A 20,638-nucleotide genomic window follows, 5' to 3' on the forward strand; every position below is an offset into this window, starting at 1 on the left:
TGGACTGTCGTTTCGTATTGCTTATTTGAGCTGTTCTTGCCATAATATGGACTTAGCCCTATTTGGTAAAATGCCATCTTCTGTATACCACTTAGGGTCATTGTCCTGCTGGAAGGTGAACCTCCGTCCCAGTCTCAAATCTCTGGAAGACTGAAACAGGTTTCCCTCAAGAATTTCCTTGTATTTAGCGCCATCCATCATTCCTTCAATTCTGACCAGTTTCCTAGTCCCTGCCAATGAAAAACATCCCCAAGGCATGATTCTGCCACCCCCTGCTTCACTGTGGGGATGGTGTTCTCGGGGTGATGAGAGGTGTTGGGTTTGCGCCAGACATGTGCTATATAGCAGTATCCAAATCCATCGGATGTAGTGATCAAAATATAGTAGCCATATCTTGGAAAACCACATTTCCAAAGGCTGGGCCTAATATAGTGTATAAGAGGTCATACAATAAGTTTTGTAGTGATTCCTATGATTTAAATAATATTTGTTTGTCTGTGGTGTGTAATGAGGAGCATCCAGATGCTGCAGTTGACATATTTATGAAATGTCTTATTCCAGTTACTAATAAGCATGCACCCATTAAGAACATTACTGTAAAAACTGTTAAATCCCCTTGGATTGATGAGGAATTGAAAAATGGTATGGTTGAGAGGGATGAGGCAAAAGGAATGGCAAATAAGTCGGGCTGCACAACTGGATGGCAAACGTACGGCAAATTTAGAAATCATGTGACTAAACTGAATAAAAGAAGAAGAAACTATACTATGAAACAAAGATAAATGATATAAAGAATGATAGTAAAAAGCTTTGGAGCACCTTAAATGAAATTTTGGGCAAAAAGGCAAACTCAGCTCCATCATTCATTGAATCAGATGGCGCATTCATCACAAAACCCACTGATATTGCCAATTACTTAAATTATTTTTTTAATTGGCAAGATTAGCTAACTTAGGCATGACATGCCAGCAACAAATGCTGACACTACACATCCAAGTGTAACTGATCAAATTATGAAAGACAAGCATAATATTTTTGAATTCCGTTAAGTGAGTGTGGAAGAGTTGAATTTTTTTTTGTCTGTCAACAATGACAAGCCACCGGGGTCTGACAACTTGGATGGAAAATTACTGAGGATAATAGCGGTGTCACGATCGTCGTAATGAGCGGACCAAGGCGCAGCGTGATATGCGTACATCTTTTAATTAGTACTTTAAACAATACAACAAAACAACAAAACGAAACGTGAAGTCCTCGGTCATAAACACAAACCTACATGGAACAAGATCCCACAAAAGACAAGTGCACAAACAGGCTGCCTAAGTATGGTTCCCAATCAGAGACAACAAGCCACAGCTGACTCTGATTGGGAACCACCCCGGCCAACATAGAAATACACGAACTAGAATATGAACATAGAAAACACAACACAGAAACTAACACCCTGGCTCAACTTATAAGAGTCCCCAGAGCCAGGGCGTGACAAGCGGATGATATTGCAACTCCTATTTGCCATATCTTCAATCTAAGCCTACTAGAAAGTGTGAGCCCTCAGGCCTGGAGGAAAGAAAAAAAAATGTACGCTACCCAAGAATAGTAAAACCCCTTTACTGGCTCAAATAGCTGACCAATCAGCCTGTTTACCAATCCTTTGTAAACTTTTGGAAAAAATTGTGTTTGACGAGATAAATGCTATTTTACTGTAAACAAATGGACAAACAGACTTTCAGCACACTTATAGGGAAGGACCGTCAACAAGCACGGCACTTACACAAATGACTGATGATTGGCTGAGAGAAATTGATGATAAAAAGATGGTGGGAGCTGTTTTGTTAGACTTCGGTGTGGCTTTTGACATTATCGATCATATTCTGCTGATGGAAAAACATATGTGTTATATTGCAATTTTGTGGAAAAAGAGTTACCTGTCTAACAGAACACAGAGTGTGTTCTATAATGTAAGCCTCTCCAACATAATCCAAGTAGAATCAGGAATTCCCCAGGGCAGCTGTCTAGGCCTCTTACATTTTTCAATCTTTAATAATGACATGCCACTGGCTTTGAGTAAAGCCAGTGTGTCTATGTATGCGGATGACTCAACACTATACATGTCATCTAATATAGCGAGTGAAATCACTACAACACTTAACAAATAGCTGCAGTTCATTTCAGAATGGGTGGCAAGGAATAAGTTAATCCTAAATATTTCAGAAACTAAAAGTATTGTATTTGGGACAAATCATTCACTAATCCCTAAACCTCAACTAAATCTTGTAATAAATAATGTGGAAATTCAGTAAGTTGATGTGACTAAACTGCTTGGAGTAACCCTGGATTGTAAACTATTATGGTCAAAATATGTTGATATAACAGTAGCAAAGATGGGGGGAAGTCAATCCATAATAAAGCGCAGCTCTGCCTTTTTAACAACACTATCAACAAGGCAGTTCCTACAAGCCCTAGTTTTGTCGCACCTGGACTACTGTTCAGTCGTGTGGTCAGGAGCCACAAAGAGGGACCTCTGAAAATTACAATTGGCTCAGAACAGGGCAGCACGGCTGGCCCTTAAATGCACACGGAGAGCTAACATTAATAATATGCTTGTAAATATCTCATGGCTCAAAGTGGAGGGGAGATTGACTTCATCACTACTTGTTTTTGTAAGAAGTGTTGACATGCTGAATGCACCGAGGTCTCTGTTTGAACTACTAGCACACAGCTCGGACACCCATGCATACCCCACAAGACATGCCACCAAAGGTCTCTTCACAATCCCCAAGTCAAGAACAGACTATGTGAGGCGCACAGTACTTCATGGCTACAGAAAAAGTGTACTGGCTGGATGTCCTTTGGGTGGTGGACCATTCTTGATACACATGGGAAACTGTTGTGTGTGAAAAACCCAGCAGCGTTGCAATTCTTGGCACATTCAAACCGGTGTGCCTGGCACCTCCTACCATACCCAGTTCAAATGCATTTAAATCTTTTCCATTCACCTTCTGACTGGCACACATACACAGTCCATGTCTCAGTTGTCTTAAGGCTTAAAAATCATTCTTTAACCTGTCTCCTCCCCTTCACTGATTTGAAGTGGATTTAACAAGTAACATCAATAAGGGATCGTAGCTTTCACCTGGTCAGTCTGTCATGGAAAGAGCAGTTGTTCCTAATGTTTTGTACACACAGTGAATAATTAAAATGACAGATAATAAACAGTAGCAGCAGCGTATGTGATGAGTCAAAAACGTTTGTGCAAAAAGGGTCAATGCAGATAGTCCGGGTAGCTAATTGGTAACCCTAGAGTCGATGTCTGGTCCCCCACAAAAATCGAATTAGCATAATAAAGAAATCCCCATAAAAATCAATCAGTTTAAGCTAGAGATGTTTGTTTTGTTGCATTGGATGCGTCTCAATCCACCGCATCGACTGATGTCGCACATCCGCACCACAAGCATCTTGGGACTCGTCTGAAGTCGGTACAGCCGATCTGCCAACTTCTGTCTGTAGCGTCCGAACAGTTTGGGCTACACACTAATATGACCCCTCAGTGGAAAGGTGTGTGAATACTTTCTGAAGGCACTGCATGTCAAAGTGTGTCAAATATGTAAGTTGAAAACACTATGGTAAAAGCACTGTGTATGTGTGTGAGTATCCCTAACCTTGCCAACAGACAAAAAGAGCTGTGAATGGATCAGTGGTTCACCTATTAGGGCCTTGATGGGCTTGGCAAAAGTAACATGGCGTGATGTAACATGGCGTTTCTTTGGGACCATCAGGCGAAGTCCTGACAACTGATACACAGAAATGTTATTCCCATGAAACGTGTCTAGAACATTAATATCTTACATTTGGAGAACATGGCAACCATGTTTTGTGTTTGTTTGGTGGGACGTTGATGGAATGTTCTCCTAACCCTCAGAAAACTGGACACAGTAATGTTCTTGCAATGTTCTCATGAAACGTGTCTAGAACGTTAATATCTAATATTGTGAGAACATGGCAACCATGTCCTGTGTATGTTTGATGGAACGTTGATGGAATATTTTCCTAACCTACAGAAAACTGGACACATTAATGTTCTTGCAACGTTCCCATGAAAAGTGTCTAGAGCATGGTAACCACGTTCTGGGTAAGTTCTATTTGACATTAAGGGAATGGTCTCTTGGAAACATTCCATGCACATCACGGGAACATTCCAATGAAACATTAGTTAATTACCTAATGAGACTCTTAAGGAAAGGTTCTCTAAAGTTGTGGGAACGTTTTTTGTTAGCTGGGCAGGCCATGTTTGTGTTCTTACGCTAAGCCCTTTAGACTGTAAAAAGTTAGCGTGGAACCCCGTACTATCGGCATATTCAACAGCGTTTAAGAAATATATTACCTTCAACAGTGGTACCTTGTGATCAACCATCAATGTTTTGTGATTATTGGTGTCGTAAAAATGTTAGCTAACAGGTTAGCAATTAGCATGTTTGACATTTCAGTGGAAATACTACTATTATCAGCTTTTTGATAAGCGGTTTAGCAAAAAATACATCCCGTATTATCGGCATACGGTCCCCAGTTATAGGCCAACTTACTATTTTGTTCAATTAGAAGATATATCCATTTCATTTTGTTCAAAAAAGAGACGCCAACCTCGTATCCGAAGTGTTTACTAGATAGCTGAATAGTTGGCTAGCCTTACGGTAAAAAAAATGACTTGCCTGTCAACTTTTCATTGCGTAGCCCACTGGGCCCTCCTGTGGACTCTTAAAAAATGGTTCTTCACCAACATATTCAGTGTTTTAACCAAATAATGTCTCATAATTTGTGTTACAGATTAATCTTATGTTTTGAGAAAGTAGATACCAGTTTAATACTAAAATATAAATGAGTATGAATAATTTACATCAAATAAAACTTTAATTTCAGTAATGTGCATTGACATAAACAATGAAAACACTGTTGGAGTTTGTGTTGCAGAGATGCACTTGGAAAGTAAAGGAAGAAATACACAAGATGGGTTGAATATATATATTTAAGACTTATTTTTTTGTACAAATAAATAATTTCATATGGACACAAACAAAACAAACAATTAAATCTCGACCTCCATCCCTATATTGTCACAAAAATCACAATAAAAATCCAGCTCCACCGCTACCTCTGGATCCCACTGCACACACCTGCAGTGGAACCAGTGCTGGCAGAATTGACAGCACACCCATGGCACCTCAGATCTACACTCCTGAGGGGAGCTTGCAGGCAGATCACGCTCCCCGCAGCGAGCACAGCAGGTGGTGTCTTCTTTTATAAAAAATAAAATAATAATCAAATTGATTAACATGGTTTTGCAAAATGTAGAAGTTCTTCAACAACAATAGTAATTGATACAACTGAGAGAGAGATAAACAGATTATGAAGTACCTGAGAGTGGTGGAGCTTTTTTCTTCCTTTTCTGTGCTGCAGTTTGAGAAAAAGTAGTGATAGAAAACCCCCTTTCAGGAAAAAACTTTTCAACTTTTTTACATCAATATCTCTGGAGGAAGCTGCAGAAGTTTTGGAGGAGGTGGAGGTGACTTGAGGGCTGGTGCTATGGACTGTAGATATGTAAAGAGAGATTTTATTTTATTTACATTGCTGTTTTATAAAACAGATAACAGTCATTTTTTCGTAACATGTGTTTACCTGTGGAGGTGGCTGTATTCAAATTGCAGGGGGCAGGGACACCAGACGAGGCTGCTATGGTGGTGTGACCAGGGGAGACGGAGGAGGCAGTTGGTCCAGAGGAGGCCGTGTTGGTGGTGGCAGACATGCGGGGTGGTGTGCATTGTGGTGGTGGTGGACAAAACCGCCGCCGATGGCTTGGAGGAGCTGGTGTTTGTAACGGTGGGGTTGAGGGGCCGACGATGGTGTGGCCGGGAGAGTAGGCATGTGGCCTTCTTCTGCAGCTGGGGACTCCGGCGGCTCCTACAGGTGTTGCACACTGAGGGCACTGGCAGTGGTGATGCAGCTGTCAGGATGGGTTCCAGCAGGGGTCCAGCAGAGGCGATGGTGTCAATGGTCTCATCCATGGCAGCCCTCTCCTGTGCCCTCTGTGTTCTGAGGGCTGCCCGACGCTCTTTCTCCTCTGCCTCGGCCCTCTCCTTCTCACCCCTCTCCTGCCACTGGCGCGTGTATTCCTCCCCGGTGAGGCATGTGGCGACCACATGGAGTCTTCTGTATCGGTCTAGCCGACACTTCAGGACAGTAAGGATGTGCCCAAGGTCCTTCGCTATCAGCCCCCCCTCTATTAGGGGGTGCTCTTCTAGAGCTAGGGCTGGGACTGGAGCAGGGGCTGAGGGTCCTCCTGTGGTCACTGTGGAGGAGGTGCTGATGGACGGCACAGTGCTGCTGGTTCCAGGAGAGGCGGTGGTGGGACCCGGTAGGGACTGAGACGGCACTAAACGGGACCCTTCAATGGCTGAAGGGTCAAAAGGGAAGAGGCCACACTTCTTAAACCCTTCCACCACATAACGCATGTCCTTGCAGCGCTGGTATGGGTAGCAGAATACTCTGGCAAATTCTGATTTGTTTACCATGTAGGAGTGGTCAAAATGGCTATGTTCTCCAGCTACCTTGGAGAACTCAGCCTTTAAAGGGCCAAAGTATGCCACGTCCAGCAGCTGCAGGACATGGGTGCAGTGTGGTGGAAGACAAAGAAGTATAACCCCTTCCCTTAGTGCCGCCGCGAGCACCTCCGGGTCCATGTGGCTCCTGTGCCCATCAAAGAGGAGAAGGAGAGGGCACTCCTTCACTGCATGCTTAATGAAGTGCTGAAACCACTTCCTAACCATCCATACAAGGCTTGGGGGGGGCCTCCCAGTGTGTAGTGGCCACCGGGGAAACACTTGGGGTAGATGATAAATGGGGGGACGTCCTCCCCAGCTACATTGAAGCAGGCCAGCACTGTGATGTGCTCCTTGGTCCCCGGAGCTTGCTGGTACACGTGTTTTGCGCGACGGGGAGCCAGCACTTTGTGCCTGCTCTGGTCGCTATGAAACCCAGACTCATCACAGTTATAGATTTGTCTGGGTTTCTCCCTCAACCCACTCTCCTCCAAGTGCTTCTCATAAGAAGTGAAGAAGGTGTCCATCGTCGGACGTGTGGCACACTCAGCTCTCCCCCTGTCCAGGGTGTCCGGCCTCCTCATACTCAGGTTCTTGTGCCTCCTCCTGAACATTTCCCACCACCTCTTCCCCGGTGGTGGGATTGTTTCCCCTGGGTACCGAAACCTACAATAGAATAGAATATATAATTGTATATCCAGGATGAAAATGCTTGTTTTGGCATCACCGTACACATCCACATTTATATCACACACATTGAGAACAGTCAGTCCAGCAATCCACATACATAAACACATAGAACACCAAATACCTGCATATTTTGTTGGCGTATTTCATCAGCCTCTGTCTGGTGAAGGGGAACCCATGGCTGCCGCAGTAGATACAGTACTGCACCAGATAATTTTCATCCTCTGGTGCAAGCAATGTGGGTGGTCCACTGCGACAACCATGGGTCACCCAGCCGCTCAGGATCTGCCGAGGTACACCATGCACCTTGGTAGATAAGAAAATATAACTGTTACTAGCAGATAAAATTCACATACACATGGTAATTTCCTAAAAACAAAAGATGCCAAACCTTGGCAGCCTGGCGGATAGCCATCCCTGCCCCGCAGTCCTCAATGGCATGGAACATGTCCACCTCACTCCACTACTTCCTCTTGACTTTCTCCATGCTGTGGTGGTAAATACATGTAGCTAAATAACTTGGCATACTATACACATTTTAGAAAGATAACTCAATCTGAATATGTATAAACATTTACATTTCAAAGCTAAGGCATTGAAAGGTGATGAGTGTTCACAATAACTGAAAGTGTACCCACGTTTTTTGTTTGATGTTATCTGTAATGAAAATTAGTGTCCCAATTAGTTTAATATTGATGCATACATTGTAACATTTTACTAAATACTGCCTCTATGTAGCTGTTGTAAGATGAAACATAGCCAACAGTGATAGGTGTCAAAAAGTTCATGGTTCAAAGTTCCAAATACATTTTTGGCAGATTGTGCAAAACGCCCCCATCAGAGGACTCCAATTTTGATACGGTAAAGCTTGACAACATTCAGCTGTTTTCGTGATATGTATTATCTAACGCTTACAATTTCTTTCCTTTTTGCTGTCTTAGCAGTTCTATCAACATTTAGCAACTAAGCTAGCAATATTAGAAAATCCGTTAGCTATATCTCAGAGGTAAAGAGTTGATGTGTGGTCTGTCGCGCAGTCGAATTTTACAATATGCAGCGTGTCCCACAAAATGTGTACATATATAACTTTTTTGAAAACTCTCAAAAACGAACTTAACTTACATAAATTGCACTGAAAATCGGTGGTCAGCTAGCTAGAAGGGTGTCTTTAGTCGCAAAACTTACCGTTATTTTCCAGTCCATTTAAATGTTGAGCTCGAGGTGATTTAGTCCTCCAACCGCTAGAGAGTGTTAGAAGTTAGGGGGTGTCCGATGTTGGGGGTAAATTAGCTATCATTGTCGTCATCATGATACAAAGCATGGCTTACTGGACTGTGCTTGCATGACAGACTGGAAAACAGTTAGGGGTCAGAGTTGCGGTCATCAGAAGTGTGTGTGGGGGGAGATGGCTGCGTGTGTTTGTGTGTACAGTAATTTAGGGAAATCTTGTGACTTGGGATGAATTACATAACAATATTCAATGCATTCTCTGGTCTGGGGAAGAGGTTAAGAAACTAACACGAACTCCACAAGTGTGTTTGTGTCACGGGTGTAAGTGTGCACGTGGGTGCCTCCGTGTGTTTTTTGGGGGGGGGTTTTACCAGAAGTCCTCACAAGGATAGTTAAACAAGGACAAGTGGGGACATGTACCCGGGGAGGATAACCCTAAGGAGCTAAATGACAAAAAGACACATCACTCTGTCTTTCAGACTGTGTGCTCACGATTGTGTTTGTGTGTGTGTATTGCAGGAACTTGAGGAGTCGTCCGGCCAATGAGCCAGCAGCAGTAGCAGCAGATTTAGAGAAAGAGACAGTGGTTTCGGAGACAGCTGGTACAGTGAGTGAGCGGGGAGAGAGGATATATTACCTATACTGAGAGGAGGAGGACACAGGAGAGACTCTTTGGATAGCTTGGACTCTCTGGCTTCTAGACCACACAGCAGATCCTCTGACAACACACTCAAAGGCAGCAGTGAGGGTATGGACAAACACACACACACACACACACACACACAGGTCAATCTCAACTACACACACACACACTCACAGACAGACTGACACACACACGTCAATCTCAATTGGACAGGACCCGAGTTGTGTGTGTTTGGTTCTACTTTGTTATGTTTCTATACATACGCATGCACATACGCACACACATGCACAGTCTTGTCCAGCTAACCTTGTGGGGACACATAATTCAGTCCCATTCAAAATCCTGTTTTCCCTAACCACTAACCCTAACCTGTACGCTTACCCTAACCCTAACCCTAACACTAACCTTAACCCAAAAACCTAACCCTAAACCTAACCCTAGCTCCTAACCCTAAAACTAACCCTAGCTCCTAACCCTAACCCTTAACGTAATTCTAACAGTAATTCTAACCTTAACCCTAAACCCCCTAGAAATAGCATTTGACCCCAGTTGGTCAAATTTTGTTTGTTTACTATTCTTGTGGGGACTTCTGGTCCACACAAGAATAGTTCAATACGGCCACACACACACACACACACACATCAATCTCAATTATCATGCACCCCAGTCGGACAGGACTTGAGTTGTGTGTTTTGGCTTTTTATGCTATGTTTTAGGCGCTTAGCAGTATTCCTTTAGCCTCTATATCTTAGTCTGAGATCTTGAGTGGTAGTGATTGTGTTAACGTGATGGTATTTGAAGGGCGGGTATTTATTTGTTTATTTAGGACTATCTGAGATAATCTGTGAAGTTCACACTGAGCATGTTGATTTTACTGATACCAGATCGTGACATTTGACAGTGAGTGCACTAGTTTAGTGGTTCAGAGTCTCGCAACCGACACTAAAGTTTGACATTTTCATAATACAATGTGTTAGTCTCACTGTAAAACAAATAATGTTTTTGGATACAAAGCATGTAGCATCGGTTAAAGAGAGCAAATTACTTATAAAAAGAAACACATACTTCCCTTTTTGATAAATACATTACAACTAAATGTATTTTCTCTCTGCAGCTCATCAATCTCACTGTAAGGAGAACAATATATTACACAAACACCTATTTTCTACTTCTATTTCATTTTAGTTCTATTTAATTGAGTCAAACAGGTTTGAGACGGTTGTGTTGGTGGTGTTTAGGGCCTGGGAAAGAGCAGGTCAGTAATTAGAGAGACTTGGCCCCCACTGTGAGAGACAGGCCAAGGAGACATTCCAGAGGCTTCCACACCAGCCTGTAAATGAGGGGGTAATAGGCCTCTGTTCCCAAACCAATGCCGCCCCCCGCTACTGGGGTGTGTTCAGTGAGGTGAAAGGTTCAGAATATAATGTACAGAGAAATGTTAAAGGGATACTTTGGGATTTAGGCAATGATTTTGGCAATGCCCTTTATCTACTTCCTCAGAGTCAGATGAACTCGTAGATATTGTTTTTATGTCTCTGTGTCCAGTATGAAGGAAGTTTATAGGAAGCTTTGCGAGCCAATGCTAACTAATGTTAGCATGAGTTCATCTGACTCTAGGTAAGTAGATAAAGGGCCTCATTGCCAAAATCCCAAAGTATCCCTTTAAGTATAGAGCTGACCATATTCCTTATTTTATCTGCCAGACAATCATATCACAAACAACACTAAGTAGACTTCAACTCTCCCCCCTTTTCCTTTTCTCTCCTCGTCTCTCTTACTGGACCGATCTCTCAACTCTACCCTCTTCCATTCTCCGCTCTCCACTGCCTTCTCCTCCCTCCTCCCACCTTCCCTTCCCCTCACCTCCCTTTCCGGTCTACACTCGTCTATTCTCTCTTTCACCTCTTCTCTCCCCTCTCTCACAGCCCTCCCTCATTCTCCCCTCTTACTCTTTCCTGCCCCTCTAATCTCCACTGTCCTTCCTCTCCCCTCTTCCTTCACCTTGCTGCTCAATTCTACCCCTTTTCCTTCTGTCTATCTCCTCACCCCCCACCTCTCCTCTCCCCAGGTTGTGGGAGTGACGCGGAGACGGACTCAGTCTTCAGGATGGCGGCGGACAGTAACAAGGATTCGCTGCACTACCGCCGCTCGCTGGTCATCGCACCTAAAACGACCACGCAGTTCAACCAGTTTCTGCCCACCAAGGACAAGCCGGCGGCCTACATGCCAGCGCCGCTTCGCAAGAAGCGGGCCGAGCGCCACGAGGACAGCCGCCGGAGCTGGGCCAGCCCCATGTACACGGAGGAAGATGGCACCTTCACCAGGTAGCAGAATCATACACACATCTATAGCATATACACCAGAAATCAGCTGCCTCGAGTCTTTGTCCACAGGTGCTGCTCTAGCAAATCCTTTCAGATCTCTCAATGGTTAAATCATCCAGAGGGATGGGTCTCAATTCCATTTTATTTCAGTCAAATTCAGGTGAATTGTTAAATCAAAATGGTATCGAACCAAAATATCCCACCCAGTTTCTTTGATCGTTACGACATCATTGCAGCACAAGCTAAGCTAGCTTTATACGCCAGCTTGTCTTCTTTCACAGTGTAGAAAATAGCTGCTTTGCATTGGATAATGAATACTGTATGTAAGACGTGGTCCTTGCACACTCCTCCTCTCCTATCATCTCCACTGTCTGTCTGCTGGTTAGTTCTCCCATGGTTGTGTATGATTGTCCCATGGTTGTGGTTTTGTATGTGCACTGTATCCATCATATCCTCCTGTTGCGACTGACCACAGAACACTGACCTCAATGAGACCAGGCCCACTTCCAACCAACAACGGATGCATATCCCAGAATTCCCTGCAGTGGGCGGACAAGTGCGAGAGTGGTAGTGACGACGAGTCGGACCCCGAGCGGCCGGACCCCGACCTCGTTCTGGATGGCCTGGCCAGCCGGCGCTTCCACAGCCCCTCCCCCGTCCGCCAACTTCACCCTACCCATCAGCCCTGTGGAGGCCGGGAATTCCGCGGGGTTAGGAGGAGGGGGAGAAGTGCTTCAGTGGTGAGAGGAGGGACCTGGGCAATGGTCACAGTGAACACGAACACCCCACCGCAGCAGACGGTGACCTGCCTCAGGTCAGACCAAAGAGAGAGAGAATAAGAGAGAGAGAGCTTTTGTTATGCCTGTCTGACAAAAGAGTGAGAGAAAGAGAGCACTTCTTCTGTTATGCCTGCCGGATGAACAAGTGACTTGATATCATTTATTTGAAAACCACAACTAAACGTTTTTTTTGTTCCTCATGTGTCTGAGGAGATTGAATGCTATGTACTCAAGGACGTTCCAAACACCATATGCTCCTTGTTCTGCCTGTGATTGGTTGTGTGCACTTCCTATCCACTCCGATTGGCTGGTCTCTCTCTCGAGCAGCAGTGGGCCAATGACACCGATGCTCTCCCCACCATCCGTGAGGGTGGACCAACGCTGTCCTCTCCACCGACAGCCTCCTCTGACAGATGTACGACGATTCTGAAGACGAAGAAGATGATGTGGGGTACGCCGACCCGGTTCCGGACGACATGTACGCCCGCAAAGTGGGTGCGTCCCCCAAGCCGCCCGCCGACGGGTTATATGACGGATTCCTGAAAAAGTACTGGACACCCGAGGAGGATGCCCACGTGCAATAGATCGAACTAGGGTCACAAAGGACACCCTGGCACAGCCCATGCTTACAATACTTTATCAGTCTATTTTCCTCATCTTTCCTCATCTTTCTATCACAACAGTTTCCAGTGATTCCCGTCTCTTTTGTTGGTTAATGCATGTGATTCCATCCTCATTCATAAAGCTTTGATTTGATTGATTAGTTGTGTCTGCACTGCTGTGGGGCACTGCTTTACTCTACTTTTACACTACTTCACTGTGTTGATTAAACCTGTCTGACCTCTGTTTCTCTCTTCTCTCTTCTCCCCACTCTCTTTTTCCCTCACTTGCCCTTATCACTCTCTCTCTCCACCTCGCAAAATGTAATGCAAAATAGAAAATATACTCTTGACTTCGGAATGAAATGTTGCCAATTCACATCTCATATTGCCTGACTACAATGTTTTATCTTGATACCTTAATAAATATATACTGTGTTAATTTTGGCATGTTTACCTGCCTACGATACCCACTATGCACTCGGAGCATGAGAGAGTGGAGCACGGGAGTATGTATATTGAGAAATACCCATTGTCTCCTTTCAACATCAGGGAACTTCACACTGACTTGGGCAGCAGGGAGCAGTATGAGCACAGTGGTGCGAAAAGGGGTTTGAACATGAGTAAGATCTACAGTGTATAAATAACTCAAACTATTGACTCAAGCTATCTCCCATGGACAGACGCATGTAACATATTTCCATTTTTTCCCCCCAAACATTTCCAAAAACCTGTTTTTGCTTTGTCATTATGGGGTATTGATTAGGGGGAAAATGTTTTTAGTCAGTTTTAGAATAAGGCTGTAACATAACAAAATGTGGAAAGAGTCAAGGGGTCTGAATACTTTCCGAATGCACTGTATAATCTCCCCCCGGAACCTAATCGAGTATCTCATGCAAAAAGCAAGATTTTAGTTCTGGGTTTCCAAGATAAACCCCACACTGTCACCAAGACACTACACCAAACCAGACCTGGGTTCAAATACTATTCGAAATCAACTCTCAAAGTATTTTTTATAGTATTTGAACCCAGGTCTGCACAGTAAGGGTAGATGCTAATAGAGTGCAGGTTTGTTAGTAAGGAAGACAGACATGAAAACCTATAGACTGAAATTCCCCATTGCCGTGTGACGGGATGGAAGTTGTTACCTGCCATGGCAACGTGAAAACACATGCAGTGTACACACACACTGTCTCGCATACGTACGCACACAAACACACACACACATTTTCCCTCTCACTAACTCTCACACACACACACACTATTTATGTCTGACACAAAACTGGCCATATAAAATAAAATAAAATTGTATTTGTCACATGCGCCGAATACAACGGATGTAGACGTTACCGTGAAATGCTTGCTTACGAGCCCTTCCCAATGATTCAGAGTAAAACATTTATAATAATAACACAAGGAATAAAATACACAGAATGAAGCTACAGTGGCTTGCGAAAGTATTCACCCCCCTTGGCATTTTTTCCTATTTTGTTGCCTTACAACCTGGAATTCAAATTGATTTTTGTGGGGTTTGTATCATTTGATTTACACAACATGCCTACCACTTTGAAGATGCAAAATATTTTTGTGTGTGAAACAAACAAGAAATAAGACAAACAAACTGAAAACTTGAGCGTGCATAACTATTCACCCCCCCCAAATTCAATACTTTGTAGAGCCACCTTTTGCAGCAATTACAGCTGCAAGTCTCTTGGGTTATGTCTCTATAAGCTTGGCACATCTAGCCACTGGGATTTTTGCCCATTATTCAAGGCAAAACTGCTCCAGCTCCTTCAAGTTGGATGGGTTCCACTGGTGTACAGCAATCTTTAAGTCATACCACAGATTCTCAATTGGATTGAGGTCTGGGCTTTGACTAGGCCATTCCAAGATATTTAAATGTTTCCCCTTAAACTACTCAAGTGTTGTTTTAGCAGTATGCTTAGGGTCATTGTCCTGCTGGAAGGTGAACCTCCGTCCCAGTCTCAAATCTCTGGAAGACTGAAACAGGTTTCCCTCAAGAATTTCCCTGTATTTAGCGGCATTCATTATTCCTTCAATTCTGACCAGTTTCCCAGTCCCTGCCGATGAAAAACATCCACACAGCATGATGCTGCCACCACCATGCTTCACTGTGGGAATGGTGTTCTCGGGGTGATGAGAGGTGTTGGGTTTGCGCCAGACATTATGTTTTCCTTGATTGCCAAAAAGCTCAATTTTAGTCTCATCTGACCAGAGTACCTTCTTCCAAATGTTTGGGGAGTCTCCCACCTGCATTTTGGCAAACACCAAACGTGTATGCTTATTTTTTTCTTCAAGCAATGGCTTTTTTCTGGCCACTCTTCCGTAAAGCCCAGCTTTGTGGAGTGTACGGCTTAAAGTGGTCCTATGGACAGATACTCCAATCTCTGCTGTGGAGCTTTGCAGCTCCTTCAGGGTTATCTTTGGTCTCTTTGTTGCCTCTCTGATTAATGCCTTCCTTGCCTGGTCCGTGAGTTTTGGTGGGCGGACCTCTCTTAGCAGGTTTGTTGTGGTGCCATATTCTTTCTGTTTTTTAATAATGGATTTAATGGTGCTCCGTGGGATGTTAAAAGTTTCGGTTATTTTTTTATAACCCAACCCTGATCTGTACTTCTCCACAACTTTGTCCCTGACCTGTTTGGAGAACTCCTTTGTCTTCATGGTGCCGCTTGCTTGGTGGTGCCCCTTGCTTAGTGGTGTTGCAGACTGGGGCCGTTCAGAACAGGTGTATATATACTGAGATCATGTGACAGATCATGTGACACTTAGATTGCACACAGGTGAACTTTATTTAACTAATTATGTGACTTCTGAAGGTAATAGGTTGCACCAGATCTTATTTAGGGGCTTCATAGCAACGGGGGTGAATACATATGCACGCATCACTTTTCCGTTACTTATTTTTTAGAATTTTTTGAAATAAGTTATTTTTTTCATTTCACTTCACCAACTTGGACTATTTTGTGTGTGTCCATTACATGAAATCCAAATAAAAATCCATTTAAATTACAGGTTGTAATGCAACAAAATAGGAAACATGCCAAGTGGGATGAATACTTTTGCAAGGCACTGTATATACAGGGAGTACGAGTACCATATCAATGTGCAGGGGTACGAGGTATTTGAGGTAGATGTGTACATAAAGGCAGGGTAAAGTGACTAGTCATCAGAATAGATAATAAGAGTAAGAATAAAAAACAGAGTAGCAGCAGCATATGATAAGTGTGAAAGTGTGTGTGTGTGTGTGTGTGTGTGCGTGTGCGTGTGCATGTGCGTGTGCGTGTGTGTGTGTGTGTGTATGTGCATGCGTATGTAGAGAATGTGTGTGGGTTTTGTGTGAGAGTTTCAGTGCATATATACAGTAGTCAAAAGTTTGGAAACACCTACTCATTCAAGGGTTTTTCTTTATTTTTAATAGTTTTTACATTGTAGAATAATAGTGAAGACATCAAATAAAATTTGATTTGATTTGAAAACTATAAAATAACATGTATGGAATCATGTAGTAACCAAAAAAGTGTTAAACAAATCAAAATATATTTTATATTTGGAATTTCTTCAAATAGCTACCCTTTGCCTTATTGACAACTTTACACACTCTTGGCATTCTCTCAACCAGATTCACCTGGAATGCTTTTCCTTCTCTCTGCCGTCCAACTCATCCCAAACCATCTCAGTTTGGTTGAGGTCGGGGAATTGTTGAGGCCAGGTCATCTGATGCAGCACTCCATCACTTACCTTCTTGGTAAAATAGCCCTTACACAGCCTGGAGGTGTGTTGGGTCATTGTCCTGTTGAAAAACAAATTATAGTCCCACTAAGCCCAAACCAAATGGGATGGCGTATCACTGCAGAATGCTTTGGTAGACATGCTGTTTAAGTGTGCCTTGAATTCTAAATCAATCACAGACAGTGTCACCAGCAAAGCACCCCCACATCATAACACCACCTCCTCCAAACTTTATGGCGGGAACTACACATGCGGAGATGGTTACTACATGATTCCATATGTGTTATTTCATAGTTTTGATGTCTTCACTATTATTCTACAATGTAAAAAATATAAAAAATAAAGAAAAACCCTTGAATGAGTAGGTGTGTCCAAACTTTTGACTGGTAGTGTATAGTCTTGTGAGTGTGCATAGAGTCAGTGCAAGATAGGGTCAACGCAGTTGTGAGTGAACAGGGAGTACAGGAGGGGACTAAGCACGCACCCCTGAGGGCCCCCCGTGTTGTTGCCAGGAGGGGACTATGGTGTTGAACCCTGAGCTGTAGTCTATGAACAGCATTCTCACATACACTACATGGCCAAAAGTATGTTTTGGTTGTTGGTCAGTGACTCTTTGTTAGTTCCCCCTTCTGTTTGAGCGACATTTTTGGTTTTCTAGCTGGGGAACGTAACAGTAGCATCTACATTAATGTAGAAGTGTTTAGAAAGATATTCTATTCTTATTTACAATAAAAGTGACTCCAAAATGACATTATTTACCATTAATATCTATTGGGCACAAAATTATCTGAAACATAACCAAAACAAACACCAAATGCATCCAACAAGTTTGTAGAGTCACAAGCTTGATGTTATCATTGCGTGCTAGGAATATGGGACCAACTACTACATTTTTGACTACTTTAATAGACATATAAGTGAATTTGTCCCAATACTTTTGGTCCCCTAAAATGGGGGGAGTATGTACAAAAGTGCTGTCATTTCTAAACAGTTCAACTGATATGGATGAAAATACCCTCAAATTGAAGCTGACAGTCTGCACTTTAACCCCAGTCATTGCATCATTTCAAATTGAAAGTCCTGGAGTTCAGAGCCAAAACAACAACAAAACTGTCGCTGTCTTTTTGTCAATATTTTTGGAGCTCCACTGTAGTTATTTCCCCTCTTGTCCAGTTGGGAGAGGGCAGTGTGAAGTGCAATTAACATTGCGTCATCTGTGGATCTGTTGGGGCGGTATGCGAATTGGAGTGGGTCCAGGGTGTCTGGGATGATGATGTTGATGTGTGTCATGACCAGCCTTCCAAAGCACTTCATAATTACAGATGTGAGTGCTACAGGGCAATAGTTATTTAGGAAGGTTTCCTTGGAGTTCATGGGAACAGGGACAATGGTGGTCAGCTTGAAACATGTTGGGATTACTGACTAGGACAAGGAGAGATTTAAAATGTGTCTGAGGTATCTGGATGTATTTCCCTCACACATTGAAAACTCCTGTAGAGTTTTCAGCTACATCACACTAGCTCTGGTCTCGAAGAAGGGACTATTGTTGAAAAACGACACACACACACACACACACACACACACACACACACACACACACCTCCCTAGCAGGTCAAAGGAAGGGGACACTTTAACTGTGATACATAACCACCTTCAATAAAAAGGAAACTAAAACCCCAGGTGAAAGCAGAGTGGCACTAGCCATCCCTTAACACAGATCTAGGATTAGATTACTTTACCACCAATCCTAACCTTAACCATTAGAGGGAGAGAAGAACACCAGACAGTGATTAGGAATCACTTTACCTCTACTTATTCCCAGAATAGGGAAAAGAAGTCTGGCCCAAATGTGCGATCACACCGCACCCGGCTGCTTACCCCTCCTGCTTTTGCCTTTGTGTTGCTGCTCTTGTTTACTAGCGCCCTCACTCGCTGGCTGACTGCTATACACGTTGCTGGGGATTGAATGGTGCAGGGCCAAGTCAAGGGGGGTGGAACATGGCAAGCTCCACAAATCTCTATTGACAAAGCAACAAAGTGGAGTGAGGGGATTGTACACACAATACCAATATGCTGTCATCCAATCAAACATACTGTGTGTTATGTACAGCTAAGAGTTAGAATTGTTGAAGCACAGGTTGTAGGCTACCGTAATAGGTTGGTTTCATGTAACAGAAAGACAAGATAGAGAGATATTGATAGCAATATCATTCAGAAGTTTACAGGTAAGTCAAACGGAGTGAATGTTTTTGGCCAAAGACAACTTTGAAAGCTTTTTTTGTATGAATGGGATGGCTGAGATATACAGCTTGTTTTTTATAACACATTAGGCTAAAACTGCATTAGCTTGTGTTTTGTGTGACTCAACATGTTTTGTTTGTGCTACTTTTTAGTCTTAATAGTGTTATGTAGATGTTTTTTTTCTCCATTCTTATTAATGAATGTTGAACCTTGAAATGTTGTTTGTTTACTGTGTACTTACAAGAAAAAAACATTGTCTAAAAGAATGTTTCAGTTGAAAATCACAGTTCATTTAATTGAGATTGTTAAACTCAAACATTTTTTGCTCCACATTTTGAGAGCATTTCTGATTTGGTATGTCCTATTGACAATATTGCATAATTTGCACAAAAGTCTGTTACGTAGGCAGATACACTATTATTTGTGAGCATCAGGTCATTACCTTATTTCACTATAGCTCATGCTAGTGTGATGGAATGCAAGTGTAACAGCATTCTGGGATTGGAGTGTATTTGAATTGTCTGTTGATGTATACATTTATACCCTACTTAATGACTCTAACATCAGTCTTGTGCACGGTAGGTTTATGCTCCGAACTGGTGGTCCAATCCCTGTAGCAGAGTTGACACTGAACCCAAACCTTTAAACCTCTTCCCTGGCGGTGTGTAGGAGCAAATCAATGACAGACCTTGCGGTGGACCAGGCGGCCCTGAAGCAGGTATGCTACGAGGAACTACAGAAGATCAGGGAGCAGGGCAAGGAGAATGAGGACCAGTGGCAGGATGTGAGTATATATACCTGCAACCACCACACACCTGGGCTGTGTGCAGAAGGCATAATGTAACAAAATGTTTTGTAACGCTAAATGAAAATGTGTGTTTCTTATTCGATCAGGAAGTCCTGGAGTGTATTCACTAGGAACCAAACGGGAGCAAACAGGATGAAACTGGGAGGGACCTACCTGAATTTGTCTAATAGAAACTCTTGTTTTGGTTGCAAAATGTTTTCCCTCGCAAAGTGTTTTTCGACAGTGTACACTAATGAATAGACCCCTGGTAATCCCTCCCTGTGTTAGCCCTTTGGTTAGGTTTGGTGCCAAATGAACCCTCTATGCCCCACATGTCCGCTCACCACCAGGGGTCCCCACCTTACCAGGGGTCGCATACATTCACCCCAAAAGACTGCTGTTACACTTGACTTAAACCCTCCCTAATATAATAATCATGACATAACGAATTGATGAGCTAGGCCTGTTTAATCATCACCAATTGTAGTGTCTTCGACCATGTCAATGTATAGGCCATGGTTATTGTATCCTTGTCTGAAATTAGTACACAAGTCAAAGCCATCCCAGCTGTCTACAGGTAACAACATATGATAGGTCAGTCTAGGTAGTATTTGATATGGGGAGAATGGAAATCTGAAGAGAACAGCTATTCTGGCCCAGTGTGGTGAAAGGAGAACTTGTTTTGTAAAGGTCAGCTGTGCATCATTTAAGGAGGCACAGCTGAGATTGTGGATTAATGATCACCACAGAATACCTCATCCTACTTTTATATATATCTTTCCTCATTTGAGTATTCACTCAGGCCTGCAGTGGCAACTAAACACCTATAACACCAAGACAGTTACAATATTCTGGGAAAGATGACCCATCTTTGAAGGTCATTCCACAATGTTTCACCGTGTCTAACTAAATTCATGTGATTATTCCACAAACTCCTACAGTATATGAGTGAGTGTTATTGGTAAAGGCATCATTCTTCCCTGTTACTGTAGTCAGTTACATTGATAT

At 43.1% G+C, this 20,638-nt stretch overlaps 1 protein-coding gene across 3 annotated transcripts in view; it reads left to right on the top strand.

The window, feature by feature from the left end:
* The window catches only part of LOC121546621 (LIM domain only protein 7), a 109,096-nt gene that overhangs the window by 43,284 nt on the left and 45,174 nt on the right, over window positions 1–20,638 (top strand). For 2 of the 3 annotated variants that reach the window (XM_045212898.1, XM_045212899.1), the window contains exons 2-4: window positions 9,027–9,255; window positions 11,219–11,474; window positions 19,513–19,627. In XM_045212898.1, coding sequence (XP_045068833.1) covers window positions 11,257–11,474; window positions 19,513–19,627 — 333 coding nt within the window. In that variant the 5' untranslated portion in view covers window positions 9,027–9,255; window positions 11,219–11,256. Of the gene's footprint in view, window positions 1–9,026; window positions 9,256–11,075; window positions 11,475–19,512; window positions 19,628–20,638 lie in introns of all 3 variants that reach the window. The other variant, XM_045212897.1, reaches the window with a different exon arrangement.

Source organism: Coregonus clupeaformis, unplaced genomic scaffold (genome assembly GCF_020615455.1).
Source record: "Coregonus clupeaformis isolate EN_2021a unplaced genomic scaffold, ASM2061545v1 scaf0061, whole genome shotgun sequence".
In the NCBI taxonomy this organism is placed as follows: domain Eukaryota; kingdom Metazoa; phylum Chordata; class Actinopteri; order Salmoniformes; family Salmonidae; genus Coregonus; species Coregonus clupeaformis.